At 36.1% G+C, this 15,998-nt stretch overlaps 1 protein-coding gene across 2 annotated transcripts in view; it reads right to left on the reverse strand.

The window, feature by feature from the left end:
* Positions 1 to 207: 207 nt before the first annotated feature.
* The window catches only part of COL21A1 (collagen type XXI alpha 1 chain), a 380,703-nt gene continuing 364,912 nt past the window's right edge, over positions 208 to 15,998 (reverse strand). For both annotated transcript variants that reach the window (XM_073905127.1, XM_073905126.1), the window contains 10 exons: positions 14,902 to 14,955; positions 13,166 to 13,237; positions 11,429 to 11,464; positions 8,525 to 8,569; positions 5,587 to 5,619; positions 4,875 to 5,021; positions 4,731 to 4,785; positions 3,819 to 4,019; positions 2,945 to 3,022; positions 208 to 1,467 (listed from right to left, as the gene is read on the reverse strand). In XM_073905127.1, the coding sequence (XP_073761228.1) occupies positions 1,280 to 1,467; positions 2,945 to 3,022; positions 3,819 to 4,019; positions 4,731 to 4,785; positions 4,875 to 5,021; positions 5,587 to 5,619; positions 8,525 to 8,569; positions 11,429 to 11,464; positions 13,166 to 13,237; positions 14,902 to 14,955 (909 nt within the window). In that variant the 3' untranslated portion in view covers positions 208 to 1,279. The remainder of the gene's footprint in view (positions 1,468 to 2,944; positions 3,023 to 3,818; positions 4,020 to 4,730; positions 4,786 to 4,874; positions 5,022 to 5,586; positions 5,620 to 8,524; positions 8,570 to 11,428; positions 11,465 to 13,165; positions 13,238 to 14,901; positions 14,956 to 15,998) is intronic.

Below are 15,998 nucleotides of genomic sequence, written 5' to 3' on the forward strand. Positions count from 1 at the left end.
CGGGCCAGGAAGGAGGTGCTGCACCTCTTTATGTGAGTGGCACACCAACCGAATTTCTAAGTTCTTATTTCGGATGAACAAGTTTGTAGAGAATAGGGTAAATAATTTAATAAAGTATATCCACTGAATAAGTGACTATGGGATATGGATACTATACTCATCCATCAGTTCAAATTATGTATAAAAAAGAAACCACGGCAACAGGCCTGTACAAAACTTTATTGTACTTTGAGTAACAAGCATGTAACAAAATTTAGAGCATGATTAGGATGAATATCTCAAACATGTTCCTTACAAAAGCAGTAAGTACAGTACACAAAGACTGTTCATAATATTTTAAAGTCTGCTAAAAATATCAACACATACTAGGAGCTGTGGAGTTATCTTTCCTTTCGACTAGAGCATTTATTCCCATTAGTTTTGCTACAAATCAAAGTTAACATATAGGAACATACACATATAATAAGTGAAATGGAAGATGAAGGCATACAACAAACATTCCAATTACTAAGCAAATGTGAAGAATGAAGTCTTTTTAGCATTCCTGAACCACCTGCAATTCCTTGGAACATACTGACTAGGTACCATGAAACTTTTTTCTAACATATTTTTAACGTGACACAATTTTGACCATTCCCCATGTAATCAATACTGTCTCTTAGCATAATTTGAGGATTTGCACATGTACTTAAGAAACACTTTCATCTCATTCAGAGGTGATCATTCAAAACCCTGAAAGCCCACCAGTCCACCGTCCCTCCCCAATTAGGACAGACACTGGAGTAAATGGCTGGTGGGGCAACACAGTCGGTCCTAGCCGAGTGTCAGCCCTGATGTTCTTTCCAACGACACCAGACATGTGTTGGCTAATGTGACAAGCATGTGCTATGAGATATGAAACATGAAATTCACACAGACATGAAATTGAACTCAAATACTCTGCTGCATGGAGGGTGAATGTGAAATATTTCACAGTGACTGAAATTGACTGGTAACAGGCAATGGTGGGTTAAGATTCAACTTTGATTAAAATAAATGGACTTACAAGAAACCCTTGAGATTTAGTTAATGCTACTAATCTAAAGGCTCTTGAATTACTGCAGTCTCTAGAATCAGTATATGTGATCTTTTATATATTTTTCCTTAAGAAAAAAATAATAATAAAAACACCGAGGTACTTTAGTTTCTTTTCAAGGGATTACTGTTGTTATCTTCCTGAGATGCAAAAGACCATAAGAGAAAAGCACCATGCCTAGGTTGCTGAATGAGGCATCAGACACTAATAGTTTGGTCCTTTTCTAAATGGATCTCTTCCGACAATCACACTAAAACATAGCGATGGATCGCAGATGCCAGGGGGTCCTGGTTGCCCTTGGATTCCGGGTTTTCCATGATCTCCATCTTTGCCTGGGAGACCTGGGTCTCCTGGAGGACCTTCTTTGCTTATTCCAGGAGGGCCCTCTGGACCTAAGATGGGACATGAGCAATATATGAACAGAGGAGTTTGGCTGTTGATGATGATAGAGCTGATTCTGTAAGAAATTTAAACTGAAAAAAAAAATTTAAGTTTTACGTATTTGCACAGATGTGAAAAGAGGAGGGACTCTCTTGCTAATACTATATACCTTCCATGTGGAAAAGAACTATTCAAAAATAATCAGCAATTTTTATAAAACTGGGCTAAGCTATACTAATATAGCAATCATGCTGCTGATTAGGACACAGAGCTAACATTCTAATATTTTAATTGGTGGGTTGCCCAAACATTTCTTCCTTCCAGCATATCTTCTGTCAATATCATTATATATTAGCAAGTGAATAGATCAGTAATCTAAAACTTCACTGAAGTCACTTCTGTGCCATATTTACAGTTAAATGACTATTTTCATTAGACACATTTTTAAGTTTCCACATTTAAATAGTCATTACCATGCAATAATTGTGATCCGTATACACACAAAGGTGTTATAGCACTCATTTGTGAATCATTGTCTAATTAGTTCAATTAGCATGCTCAAAGGAAGGAGAGTTAATTTAGGATTTTGGCCTTTTAAAAAAGTTGATGACTCAAAAGAACAAAATATTCAGCTTTTGAAATGGGGCAGAGTAGTCTGAGGTACTTTCTATTACTAATTATTCCTGCTGCTATTACTAAGAAACATTTATTTAGCGCTTAACTACAACTGTAGATACTGTTCCAAGTATTTTACATAAAGACTGTTGAATCCTTTGATCCACTCAAAAGCTTCTTGAGGTAATAACTAGAATAATAATAGGGGGCACCTGGGTGGCTTAGTCAGTTGAGCGTCTGACTTCGGCTCAGGTCATGATCTCAGGCTCCTGCAATCAAGCCTAGCATCAGGCTCCCTGCTCAGCGGGGAGTCTGCTCACGCACGCTCTCACATGCACTCTCTCCCTCTCTTAAATAAATAAAATCTTTAAAAATAATAGTACATTTATTGAAAACATGATTGTTATGCACTGTTCCAAATGCCCTACGTGTATTAACTCGTATCATTTTCCAATAATGTCATGAGGCACATAACATCACCATTTCACAAATGAGGAAACAGAGGCATAACAAATTTAAATAACACAGCTAGCAGAGGGTGACTTAAGAGTCCTCCATTTCAGTTATTCTGCTTCCTTGAGAATCAAAGATTGAACAGTGATACACACTAGATAAACATGAGTGACTAAAACCATTCAAGAACTAGTCTACAGAGTAGTTTTCTAAGGCATCCAAATGAATAAACAAGAGAAAATCCTGAGTGATTCATGAATATGATAGAGGAAGTCTAGGAGTTAGAGCTCAATGTGTTGAATGTGAATCATTCAGAAAAGGAAATAAATGTCTTGATTTTAAATTTTTTGACATAGGTTGGTGATGATTTTCTTAAAGCCAAATGTGCAGCAACACTTACGAGCATATAACAAGTCTTACCTGGGGGACCAGGAGGACCTTGTTCTCCGGGGTATCCAAACCCTTGGATCCCTTTTGCCCCATTTCTTCCTGGTAGACCTGCAGAGTGTCAAAGACGGGAGTAAGCTTACTTTTCCTATAAAATCACTTCCTCCTAGATTGTTTCTTTCAAAGCTGTTCATACACACATTGAAAGAAAAATAAATCTTTTAAAAATAGCTTGCCATTTATTATTTCTCATGGAAAATGGAATTTTTGAAGCAAAAATTTCTAAAATTATCAGTGATCTAGAAAGATGTAACAAGGATTACATATTAAAAAGGAAAATGGTTTGGGATTATTAGCCCTTTCCCTTAATCATAGTTGTTTATTTATTACTGATTGAACATCTAAATTGTTCATATAATAGTAAATGAAAAGGGAAGTATTATCAAATGACATTTCATATAAACATTCAAAGACAGAGAAGTAAGTTGTGGACCATTAGGAAGTTTGGTTGCAAAACATAATTTTTCCTGTAAGAGAAAAAAACCTTTTCAATAAGGTAACAGAAGTTACTGAGGTCAAAATAAAGGAAATAGTGCTGTGACTTTCTATTTAAAGACCTTCTTATTAAAGACTCAGGCAAAATCTCTAAGTGCATTGTCAACGTTTTCTAATTTGTACTTCACAAGCTTTAAACTTTAACCTTTCTCTACTTCAGAATATTGCTTTAAGAAAACAGAAAATTTGCTTTTTAACTAGTTGACAAATTATCTAGAGACTGAGGTATACAAGAGCTTTTTGGCATCATAAAAACAAAGATGAACCCTTGCCTATTAAATCAGTTTAGAGGGTGAATACAAACCATACCCTTTTTTATTGTTCATTTGCTTATGCACATAAAGTTAAGTACCTTTTAATCCTCTGGCACCTGGACGTCCAGGAGCACCCACTAACCCAGGAACACCATCTCTTCCTGGCAAACCAGGAAATCCTCGAGGACCTTCCGGGCCTATGGGACCAGGTGGCCCAGGAATGCCAGGGGAACCATGTTGGGACTGGCAATGATCACAACTTTGAATTCTTCCACTCTGAAGTAAGACTGGTAGCTGAGCTTAAAAACAAAGAAGTCCCACCCCTTATGTTTAAATGGCAAATGAGCATTAGTAACATCTCTACTCATTTTTTACAATTTACAGATGCCAATCTGTTGACCAATAATTTCACTTCTAGGAATTTAACTCTGGAAATACTCATTGGTCTGTGTCATCATTTTATTATAGCAATTGCTTAAAATGGGAGGGAAAAGTGAAAGCAAACCTCAAAAAAGAAACTGGCAAATTGTAGACATCCATATTTATGAATTAAATTTTCAGAATTATGTCAGAAAAGAAAAGAAAATTTAATTCATGGTGAAATCATGATAAATTTCTTTATTAAAAAGATTACAAAAGAGTACATATAATTTTCATCTTCATAAACATACTCATCTAGAAAAAAACAGGGGTTTATAAATGTCCTTTATTTTCTTATCTTACTTATATCTTTTATAATTTCTACCAAGAATCTCTATTACTTTAGTAACTTTAAAGTTATTAAAATCTGTTTGAGGGGCATCTGGGTGGCTCAGTCGTTAAGCGTCTGCCTTCGGCTCAGGTCATGATCCCAGGGTCCTGGGATCGAGCCCCACGTCGGGCTCCCTGCTCAGCGGGAAGCCTGCTTCTTCTCCCACTCCCCCTGCTTGTGTTCCCTCTCTTGTCCCTCTCTCTGTCAAATAAATAAAAATCTTTAAAAGAAAAAGAAATAAAATCTGTTTGAGACTTACCTCTTAATACATCAGTGCAAACTTGTCGAATAAACTGTTCTGAAAATTCTCTCCCCTGCATCAAATTATTTGGTGTTATAACATGTACGTACCAAGTAAAAAGCAATGAAAACACAAGAACTATGGAAGAAGCAGAATACGTACAGGTTTCCCATCCAATCCTGGAGGTCCCTGAGGACCCGCTTCCCCACGCTGCCCCTGGGGACCCACAGGCCCCATCAGGCCATCCACCCCAGACTCTCCTTTTGGTCCAGTGGCACCTCTGACACCAGGCTCTCCCTTTTCACCTCTCTGAAATCAGAAGAAATCTTTAAAAGCTCTATTTAAATATTTCAGAAGGTATAATTGCATCACAGAATTCCTTAAGGATATGCATATGACTATATACATATGTATATATGATGTACATTATATAGGGAACAGCTGTGAAATGCTGTTATTAATCAGAAACTTCATATATTTATCCAACCACCCAACCACCCAACTCCACAAATATCCTCTCTTCATTGAGCGTATTGTGTAGGCAATATGTTTAGTGCCAGAGAAACAGCAAACACGACACAGTCCTGTTCCCAAAGAGTTTAAATTCTAGAGAGACAAGTACAGAAACACCATGTTCTTTGTTGAATATATATGCAGAAAAAAACTTAGCTCCTAATCTAGAAGAACCATTAATGTTCACAAATATGTAACATTTCATAACCAATTCAATGAATCCACATATTATGAAAATCACTAAGAACTGAAGAACATGAAAAGCATTTTCTGTTTGTGATGTCAATAGCTAGATTTATACAGCATTGAAAATTGAAGCAATAAGGACTGAAAAGAGAGCATAAGACATGAAGAAACATACCTCTCCTTTTGCACCATGATGGCCTTGAATTCCCTTTGGAAATAGGGAAAAAAAACTGTAATAATTGTGCAAGGTACAGTACTAGAAATGTGGCATGCACCTTTTGCCACATGTTTAATCAAACTTTAGTTTTTAATTTGAAAAGTACTGATAGAATCAGTGAAAGAATTACACATGATACCTGTTTTGTCTTTTTAAAGGAGACTAATGACTAGGCAATATGCTAACTGGATAATAGAAAAATGTGAATTTATGTAACTATTTCATTCTTAGATATGAATATTTTTATATACTGCAGGTCAAATATGTAGGTTAGAATGGGATTCTAGCTGAATTCTATTTAAATTCTATTCTGATTTTTAAATACATTACTATTTTAATGGAAATTAAACTCAAATCAAGTAAGATATATTTAGTCTTTTATTTGGTGATTAAATGTTCTATTTTCCCAAGTTTATGCTCTTAAAATTAAATTTCAATTGAGTACTATTTGTAAAAGATGAGTTAAAGCAAAGATGCCATTCAAAGTGATTAATAGGGAAGAAAATACCCATCTGTCCTATGCCTAAACCATGCACAGCTGGTAATTCAGAGATTAGAAAGGCAGTGTGAGGTATAAACGGTATTCTTCCCAAGTGATACACACACTGGGGAGGCCACACAGGAAACTCACTCACCATTACAATCATTGAATGCATCTGGATGGCTCTATTAAATTATTTCCCACTCATCTCTCATGTATTCATTACAATGACACATTACAGGTGATAAGAACTTTCAAGAAAGGCATTAGAATTTCCCATTTTTGAAATTCCTTGCACACTCAGGCTCTAAACTCACCCAGTACCAGTTCAGGAACAAGGGTAGAGCTTGCACATATACAGGCAGGATTTCATGATTCAACTTTACAATTAGAAAGGGTGGTCCGCAATTCAGTACAAAATTTAGCATATAACATTTCACACTATGAATTTTGCGTTTGAATATTTATTTGGCTTCATCTCTAAGTTCCGTGAACCAGGATACCCAGATTAGACACAAGGGAAGACAAATTAGGGAAAAATCCATGTATGGCGCAGAGAAAGGCAGATTCTCAAATCAAAATGAGAGCCTAAAAATACCAAGTTTTCATGTAAATATGACAAGTAAAACACTGTAAGACTATTCTTGAAGTACTGAGGTTTCTGAAGAAACACAGGGGTGTTCCCTACCAGACATAACCCTACAACTGGAGCTTGGGTAAGAGGAGAGTTCAGTTCACGGGACTAGAACCGAATTAGAGCTGAAACTAAAAACAGCTGTCGTCTGAGAATCCACCAGGATGATTTCATGAGTGAAACATAACACGAAAGCCAAGAAATCACACACTTGCAGCACTTGGTAAGATGACAGGTAACTAGTACTGTTTATTTAAAGAGCTTGGGACAACTATTCCGCTGCTGAAAAGCAAGAATTGCTCTGACCCCCAGGTACTCCCTGAGGGCTCTGAGTTCCTGGTGGTGAGAAAAGCAGCGTCCAACAAATCTAGGGCAGAAGCTTTCTAGGGAACTCAAACCCTGCCCGGGGAACAGACCGCTCTTTCCCTTGAGAAGTGAGGGGAAAAAGAAAACACGTGAAGGGAACTGTGGAGAGTGTCATCTGGAAGCCAGTGACCTAGTGAAGTTGGGAGCTCAGACTCCACCGGAAATAGCCTTCTTTTCAGACAGTTATTGTAAGAATTTGGGGGGAAAGGCCTGAGTTGCAGAGGTTGAATGAAGAGGTGAAGGTCCTCCTATGAGAACAGCTGTTTAAACATATTGTGTGATTAACCCAGGGAAACCAAGGGGCAAGTCTGTATTGCCTGTGAGGAGAAGGGGGACAGAGCTGGTTGTGTCATCAAGAGGATCAGAGTCAAGTGGAGGAGCACGAAAATTAAAAGACACATTCTACTGAACGTAGTTGTATGCAGGCAAACTCGGGCCATTTCTCCTCTTACTTTTGCCCTTGGTGTTAGCTTCTAAATTCTCAACTCTCCTTAATACCAGCACTAACCTTCCATCCTCTATTATAGATAACCTTGTGACCACATGGTCTCAGACCTCGCCTCCATGGTCTCTCACTTCTCCAGCTGAGGGACACAGAGACCTCTGTCCTCAAAGACACCACTCACAGTTTTATCCCCCTCTCTCCAGAACCAGTGTAATTACTGAATCTCTCTTGAATGTCACATTCGAAAGAGGTCTACCCCACCAGGGGACCCATGTGTGCACTTTGCCCTTCCAAGTGTGGACCAAGTTGGATCTGAGCTTAACTATCAGCAATGCAGCAGCACACAAGCTACATCAAGTACAAATTACTTGTAGGCCTCTTTTGGTCCAGTTTAGCTCTGACTGAACTTGCAGGCCATATGGCAATCTCACTACAAACACTACTTAATGAGGAGAGTTTAGACAGGGAAGAAGCAAAACAATTTTACTATGAATCTATTCCATAACACAGTCCCTCAAGATAGTATTTAATTAATCTCCAGTGTAGTAAATTCTATCTCTGAACACGTAAGAGGGAAACAAGTACATTTCTCCCCTCCTAATAGGCTTCAACTACTCATATTTCAAGAAAAAAATCAAGACTGAACAGTAGATATGGAGATACTGCCATTGCATGGCTGCCTTTGGTCAATAACTATTCCAAGATAGTTAGCCATTCACTTGACCAGAAAAAAGCATGGAAAAGCAAGTATAACAGTCACCAATCAGTACAGAAAAATGAAAATATAAGGCAAACAATTAAAGCCAACCATTATCACCACCACCACCTGACATTCTCTTCCTCACATGCTTAGAATATGTACTACATCTGCCCTTCTTCCCACTCATTTCCATTTGCAAGTAACCGGCTCCCAACACCATCCAGTTATGTGATTCATTATTTCATTGACCATCAGAGAAAACAAAAATACCTGTTGCCCTGGGATCCCTTGTCTTCCATTTTCTCCCTTTTGGCCCTTTAAAGTTTAATAAAAATTATTGATTAGCTTGCACACATATAATGCAATCACATCTAAGACACAAACTATGTATTAACCTGTGGTCAAGAAGAAATGTCACCAAAGCAGTGATGCAAATATATAAAATGATGTAAGAGAGAAAGAAGTCTCTCAGAGGAAAAAAAAAAAAATCAACCCTAATATTAACAACATGAAAATAATTTAAAAATCCAATGGCTGTGGACATTTTGTTAATTTCAATGACATAACTATGTTCAGTGCTGACTATACATGTGCAAAGACAAGAAGACATCTTTAAAGGAATTTTTAAAAATTAAAAATACACTACAAAGTGGAATATTACTCATATATTTTGAAAAATGGAATCTTGCCATCTGTGACAACATGGATGGAACATGAGGGCATTATGCAAAGTGAAATAAATCAGAGAAAGACAAATATTGTATGATTTCACCTATATGTGAAATCTAACAAAATAAAGCAAACAAACCAAACCAAACCAAAAAACCTAAGCTCATAGATAGAACAGAATAATGTTTGCCAGAAAGGAGGGGGAGGTGGGTGAAATAGGTGAAGGGGGTCAAAAGACATAAACTTCCTGTTATAAAATAAAGAAGTCCTGGGGATGGGTGTATAGCATGGTTACTACAGTTAATAACACCATATTGTATATCTGAAAGTTGCTGAGAGTGATTCTTAAAAGTTCTCATCAAAAGAAAAAATTTGTAACTATGTATGGTGATAGATGGTAACTAGACTTATTGTGGTGACCACTTCACAGTGTATACAAATTTTGAATAATTATGTTGTACACCTGCAATATAGTTGACTCTTGAACAATGCAGAGGTTGAGGGCACCAACCTCCCTCAAAGTCAAAAATCTGTGTATAACTTTTGACTCCCCCCAGATTTAACTACTAATAGACCACGGTTTGCCAGAAGCCTTATGAATAATATAAACTATCAATTAATGCATCTTTTGTATGTTATATGTAATATATTCTGTTCCTACAATTAAGTTAAAGTAAATGTTAAGAAAATCATAATGAAGAGAAATACATTTATGATACTGTACTATATTTATTGAAAAAAAAACTGCATATAAGTGGAACTGGGGTGTTCAAACCGACACTGTTCAAGAGTCAACCATATACTATTATATGGCAATTATACTTCAGTATGAAGAGTACCATAGAAAACATTTTGCATGAAGATCTTTAAATCAAGACAAAAAGAGAGGAAAATTAATAAAGATATAAACACATTTGTCCCTTTAATAAATACTTTTGGATAGCCATCATGTATAATCCATGGTCCTAGCCCCTAAAGCACTACTTCATCCCTATGTTGGACAAGATAATTAGCAATTTCTAGGAAAACAAATACCTAGGTAATATAATCAATGAATGATCTAGTGACTTAAATTTTAAATCACTCTTGCATCGTGATTTATTCATTTATTTACTTAAGTGAATTCCTAATATTTATTGAGTGACACCTATTTGCTGGCCCAGAGGGACACTGAAACAAAGGTATTGTTTACCTTCATGTTGCTTACTGTGTGGTGGGAAAGATAAGCCATTAAATCAAGAATGATGAAAATGCATACTTAAATATCTGGGCTGGATACTACCGGAACAGGAAGGGGTATCTGACAGAAAGGGCATCTTATAGGGTAGGGAAAAAGACTCAACCTTAAATGACCAAAAAGAGTCAAACAAGGAAGCACTCTCTGGGACAGACTTTATCTTGAAATGTGTGGGGCACCACTGAAGGATTCCTGAGCAGATGTGTAGCTTAGTTATTGCATGCTGGTAGGAGCATGGGAGGAAGGAGGGAGACTGCACTCAAGGGCCCAGCGAGGAGGATACTGCAGTAATCTGAGACCCGTGACAAGAAATGATTAGGACAGTGTGGACAGGAAGAAGGGGCCAAGTTCCAGAGAGACTTAGATGGGAAACTGCAGGTGGAGAGAGAAGAGAATGAATTTTAAGATAACTTTCAAGACTTTTTTCCCTCAGGCCATTACATAGTGCTACAATTACCATGACAAAGAACAGAGTAGGAGATGGTTTATGGGGAAAGGTGACAAGTTCTGTTTTGGACACGTTGATGTGCACATGAGACATCCAAACTCAGTACCAAGAAGGAAATTGGAATATGTAGGTTTAGAGCCTCACAGACATTTCCTTAAAATTTGCCTCACTCTTCATTTCAAAATTAACTGAAAGACATCATGATAAGACCTGAATATCTTCAGTAAAAGAAACTGAATCAACAGTTGAAAAACAATTGTTGAGACTCTAACCTTAGTAGAGTCTAACTCTACTACTACTTCAATTTGTAATTTCCTTTTATGCCTCCAGAAATTCCACAGTTCTTTGCCTTTGTTGCTAAGACACCCAAATGAAATGTGCTTCTAAATCATTAGATGTCCTCAGGCTGATTTAATTTTTTGGTATAATTCTCCTCCCATCTGTTAGTTTGAACATGTTTTATATTTGGTGTTAATGGTTTCTTATCGAATTGATTTGTGCCATAAGCCATTTCAAAGCATTTCTGGAAACATACATACTTTCCATAAATATATAAAGATATTAGAAGTAACGTAATAAAACCTATATCTGTTTTGTTGAACCATTTGGTTCCCAAGTTTTCTACAACACTGAAGTGAAGAAGAATCTTAAAATGAGATTTGGTGTTGACTAAAACGTTTAGAAGACAAGAAGAAAGCTGGGACTTAACAATTAGATACTGATGGCAAAACAGGAAGGAGCTGGAAAAGCCACGCAAGAACTAAAAAGAGCAAAGCCCTGATTTTATTGTCAAACAAAAATAAAAAAGCCAGCAACATACCTGAATGCCTCTTTCACCTTGACTTCCTTTGTCCCCCTGCAAAAAAGGCAGTTTAATGTCTAGCATAACCTAGGATCTTCTGTATCCTTTCAAATAAACATTTTTTCCACAGGAAAAAAATATTTGGTCTCATACAAATTCCACAAGTGCTTTATAAGCAGAAGCTGATTCCAAAACAGTATTTGGGAAGAGAGTAAAATTGTATTATGTCAAAATGATGTTCTAAATGAACACTGTCTTGTGTTCTTACATTTGAAAGGAAAATTGACTACAATTTCTATTTTACCAGGAATAAGGCAATTTTCTGTATTGACCACCATCTGAGGTTAAACAAACATGAGAAAACTCATTTTGACAACTGTTGTTTTATTAAATCAAACTGAAAATCTTCCATTGAGCCAACTGTAACCACACATTTATAGGACGCAGTGAAGTAGAACATTACGTTGAAATGGTATTTTAGAAAACATATGCTTCAAAAATGAATTTGGGAGGAAATCCATATTCCAGAATAAAAATAAAAATCCTAGGATTTTTTCAGCTAGAGGAGATATTCGAGATCAACTAATTCAATGTGAATATGAATATGAATTAATATAATGAATCTGCAAATCAAGAACGATAAGCACTTGCCCTAAGATGAGCTTGGACACTGTTTCCAAATTTCTTTTCTACCTTACCATGCTCTCTAAACAAAGAGCGAGTTTTGTGTTTACAACAAACACAATATAGGTGATCTTTGAAAGGACAAGTTTTGAACACTAAATTTCTCTAAATCCAAACATATATTCACAGGTTTACTTAATATGCACTAAGTTTCTAACACTTCATTGCTGCTATGAGTGTCATCCCTGTCTCTCCTGTGTTACCAGCTGTTTCGTGGAAGAAAAGGTCAAGGATCATACTGGTCATAATAACCTAGGGGCCAAGTATATAATACATGAGAAACAGAAAATTGAAATGGTAGAGAAACTAAAACAGCAAAGGATATATAGATGAGGATGTAAGTTAGTATCCTTTCCAGAATAAAAGCCAGGATATTTACTTTTAGCCTGAAATGTATGTATTTGCAGTGGCATTGACTTCTTTGACAAATGGGCAGTCAGTTGTGTCTTAAAACCCCCAAATAATATTTATATAGATACAGCTCCAGGCTTCCTTTACTTGAGGGGAGAGAGAGAGAGAATGAACCTAAAGTGTTGCTCTCGTCGCTCACCAAATCATTCTACATCAGTATAGATGATTTGTATTTGAAACTCCTCAAATTCATTTTAAGTGAAATTCTATGTGATACACTCTTTCATAAATAGGAACTTCATGGTCAAACATTCTGGGTGTAATTTTTATCTTTTTACATGTTTGCCCCAGTTTTGGTAACAGTAATATTCACATTTCGGTAAGAGCGCCTGACATGGAATACTTTGCCTATAAAATTCTGATTCATGTGGACTGACGGCAAAGCAATCTGAATTCATAGGATATTCCTTAAGGATATGTTTCCATTTTCTGAGCTGCATGCCTCATCCAAGGCCGCCATCTAGGAGACCATACCCACGTAGGGACATGAAAGACACCACAGCTATGGACATGGTGTGGATCAGATCATACGTATACAAATATAAAAGTCAGCCTATCGTTAAAAGTATAATCAGTTGCACTATGATACTTTCACAAAAGGAAGACTTACATGCTAAAAGGCTGATTAAAAGTTAATTATATCTCCTAAATAATGCATACCTTTTTCCCTTGAATTCCAGGCAAACCCAGGTACCCTGGTTCTCCTGCGGGACCTACTGCTCCTTGTTCTCCCTAGGTAACATAGAAATTACATAAAGATTGCAGACCTACCGCTTATGAAAAACACCAGTTTTTATCCCTACATGCATCTCCAATTTAGAATCCATGGTTACAAAATTAGTTGACATTTAGAGTTACTACTGCAGACATAGTAAAGAATGAAAAGATAACCGGAGTCCTGATAAAACTTCTTACCCTTTTTCCTATCTTTGCTAGTTAAACCATTCTGATAGCAATGTTTTAAAATTTCATAAATATTTGCCATTTTTATTTTATTTTATAGCTTCAACAAGAAAGTAAATAATAAAGTCGTGATAATAAACACAGGTATCTTTTCTTTTATTAACTTTCTCTTCTTCCTTGAAACTGCTTATTCGCATATTGCTACTTTCAAGAACCTATTTTATTGTGATCTCTTCGGCAGCACACATACTAAAGAACCTGTTTTATTGTTACAAAACTGGTGACTAAACAGAACTAAAATTACTGAAAATCTCATTACTCATTGTTTTCACTTTGTTATAGATTTTCTACCTCTCACAAGCACACAATAAACAATTTAGTTACTAAGATTCACTCAGTATGCATGCATCATTTTAGAAGGTCTTTTACCACAAAATATATTAATACTGCAATGTTCTTCATCTGCCGTTAGGTTTTTAAAATGTAATTTTAAATACAGAATAGTACTTAACTGTATTGATTTACCATATTTGTTTTAATAAAATGCCAATTATTAAACATTAGTTTTCACAATTTTTACTTTTATAAACAATATTGGGGTGAACATCTTTGTAGCTAAATAGTAAACACACTTATGTTTTTTTCTTTATACATAAGGAATACTGTTTTTTAGAAGTAAATTTTTGAGCTATCTCCAGTACAGGTAATATTCCACAACTTAATTCCTCTGCTCTCCATCATCCCATGGATAATCCCAAGGGATTATTTCCTTTATGAAATAAAGATTGCTTAAAAGTCTTACATAAGGAAATTTTCTGAAAGTTATAGTGATGATGTGTCAATGACATTTAGGTCATACCTGTAAGATATAGGATGGAATCCTGAACTTGCTTCATGGTTTTTTGGTTTGAGTTCTACCATTAATCCCAAACTCTATCACATTAACTAAAGCCTACTCTCTTTTGTGGAAAGAGCTTTGTCCTCTTTACTTACTATGCTCATTCCTGAACTGTTGAATATTACTGTAGATTGCTAAAGGCTTGGAGAGATTTGAAAATCCTATTGAAATAAACATCAACCATTTGGTTCCTCCAACCATTTGGTTTGGAGGAAACTGGTACAAAGGGCTGTGAGACCCCACACTAAATCCCATCAATCAGCATACAAAGAACAGCACCACTTGTGAGAGCCACACACACTTTCCTTCAGTTATAGAAGACAGTGATATTCTCTGGACCAAAGAGGAGGTTCATTTTAGCATATGGCTTTTAGCATTTCTAGAAAAATCAAGCCAAAGGGTATTTTATGTCTGTTAACCCAAACTATGATAAAGTGTCCAAAAAACAAATGAAACCTCGCATTGGCCATTTTCTTTCATGTTGTAATATAGATAATCCTTCACTTCATATAACTTTTCTTAAGGGATACATCAAATAATGAAGGGGACTTATAATTCTTTGAATATATTTCCAAATGCCTCAAATGATAATTACCTTTAGTCCAGAAGCCCCAGGCATCCCTTGAAGTCCAGGTTCACCTTTATTTCCCTGTCAATGCATCAAACCATTTGAATTTTAAAAAATATTTTCCAAATATATCTGACATAAACACTTAAGAGAATACATTTAAAATAATTCTTACATTTTCAACTCTCCAACTGTTTGAAACATAGACTCTGTATGTTAAGCCTACTTATTAAGAAAAACTCTTTTAGGCAAGGAATGGGTCCCCATATTTATAAAGCTTTCTAAAAGCATGTTTTAAAGCTAGCAGCTACAAGTAAGGGACAAGCTATGAAACCTCAGGAACCAGTGCTAATTAGCTGGGTCTCCATACTCCACAGACCAAAGCCATGTATTTTAACAATGTCCTATACACTGAGAATCTTCATCTTTGCCCTGTTTCATTTTCTCAGCATGACTCACCTTCAGCATGCAACTGACAGAAAGAAAATTAGCTTCAAAGGTACAGTGGCTTTTTTTTTTTTTTGAAAAAATATGAATCAGAAAATGTTTACTTAGTGCTCTTTTTCAGGATTCGAGTGCAGTCCTTTCTAATAGAAGCTGGGAGGGCAAGACCAACTTGACAGGGCAAAGAATATAAAAGTATAAAAGGGGTTGGGTATATATAGAGAGAACACATCTGCTGGCTAATAAGGGGAGACTGTCAAAGATAGTGTTCATTTTCAAATATATTTTGATACCCAAAATCTGGCAAAAGCAAGAGCCAAACTGGGTGTACTAATAAGTAAAGGTAATCGACTTCATTTTCAGCTTTTGAAAAGTTTTCTAGGTTGCTCATGTTGAAACATATGAACACAATATTTGGACTTAAAGCATTCAGCACGTAACAGCATTATTAAGCCATTGAACAATGGTTCCATAAAATTTCTGCTTTTACAAGTGATTAAGCAGAAATTCACAGAGGTGACAAGACTTGCTGCAAGTTACAGGGCTTGATTATGTTAACATATCTTAATGTCATTTAGATAACAATTTTTAAAACTAGAATATAGTGTGGTTTAATGGTTTTCTAAAAAAAAAAGGTATTATAAGCAAAGTTAGATGTTTTCTAAAGATCCACCATAGAG

The sequence above is a fragment of the Callorhinus ursinus genome, unplaced genomic scaffold, assembly GCF_003265705.2.
Source record: "Callorhinus ursinus isolate GAN/ISIS: 27379988/994484 unplaced genomic scaffold, GSC_fseal_2.0 scaffold22, whole genome shotgun sequence".
In the NCBI taxonomy this organism is placed as follows: Eukaryota; Metazoa; Chordata; class Mammalia; order Carnivora; family Otariidae; genus Callorhinus; species Callorhinus ursinus.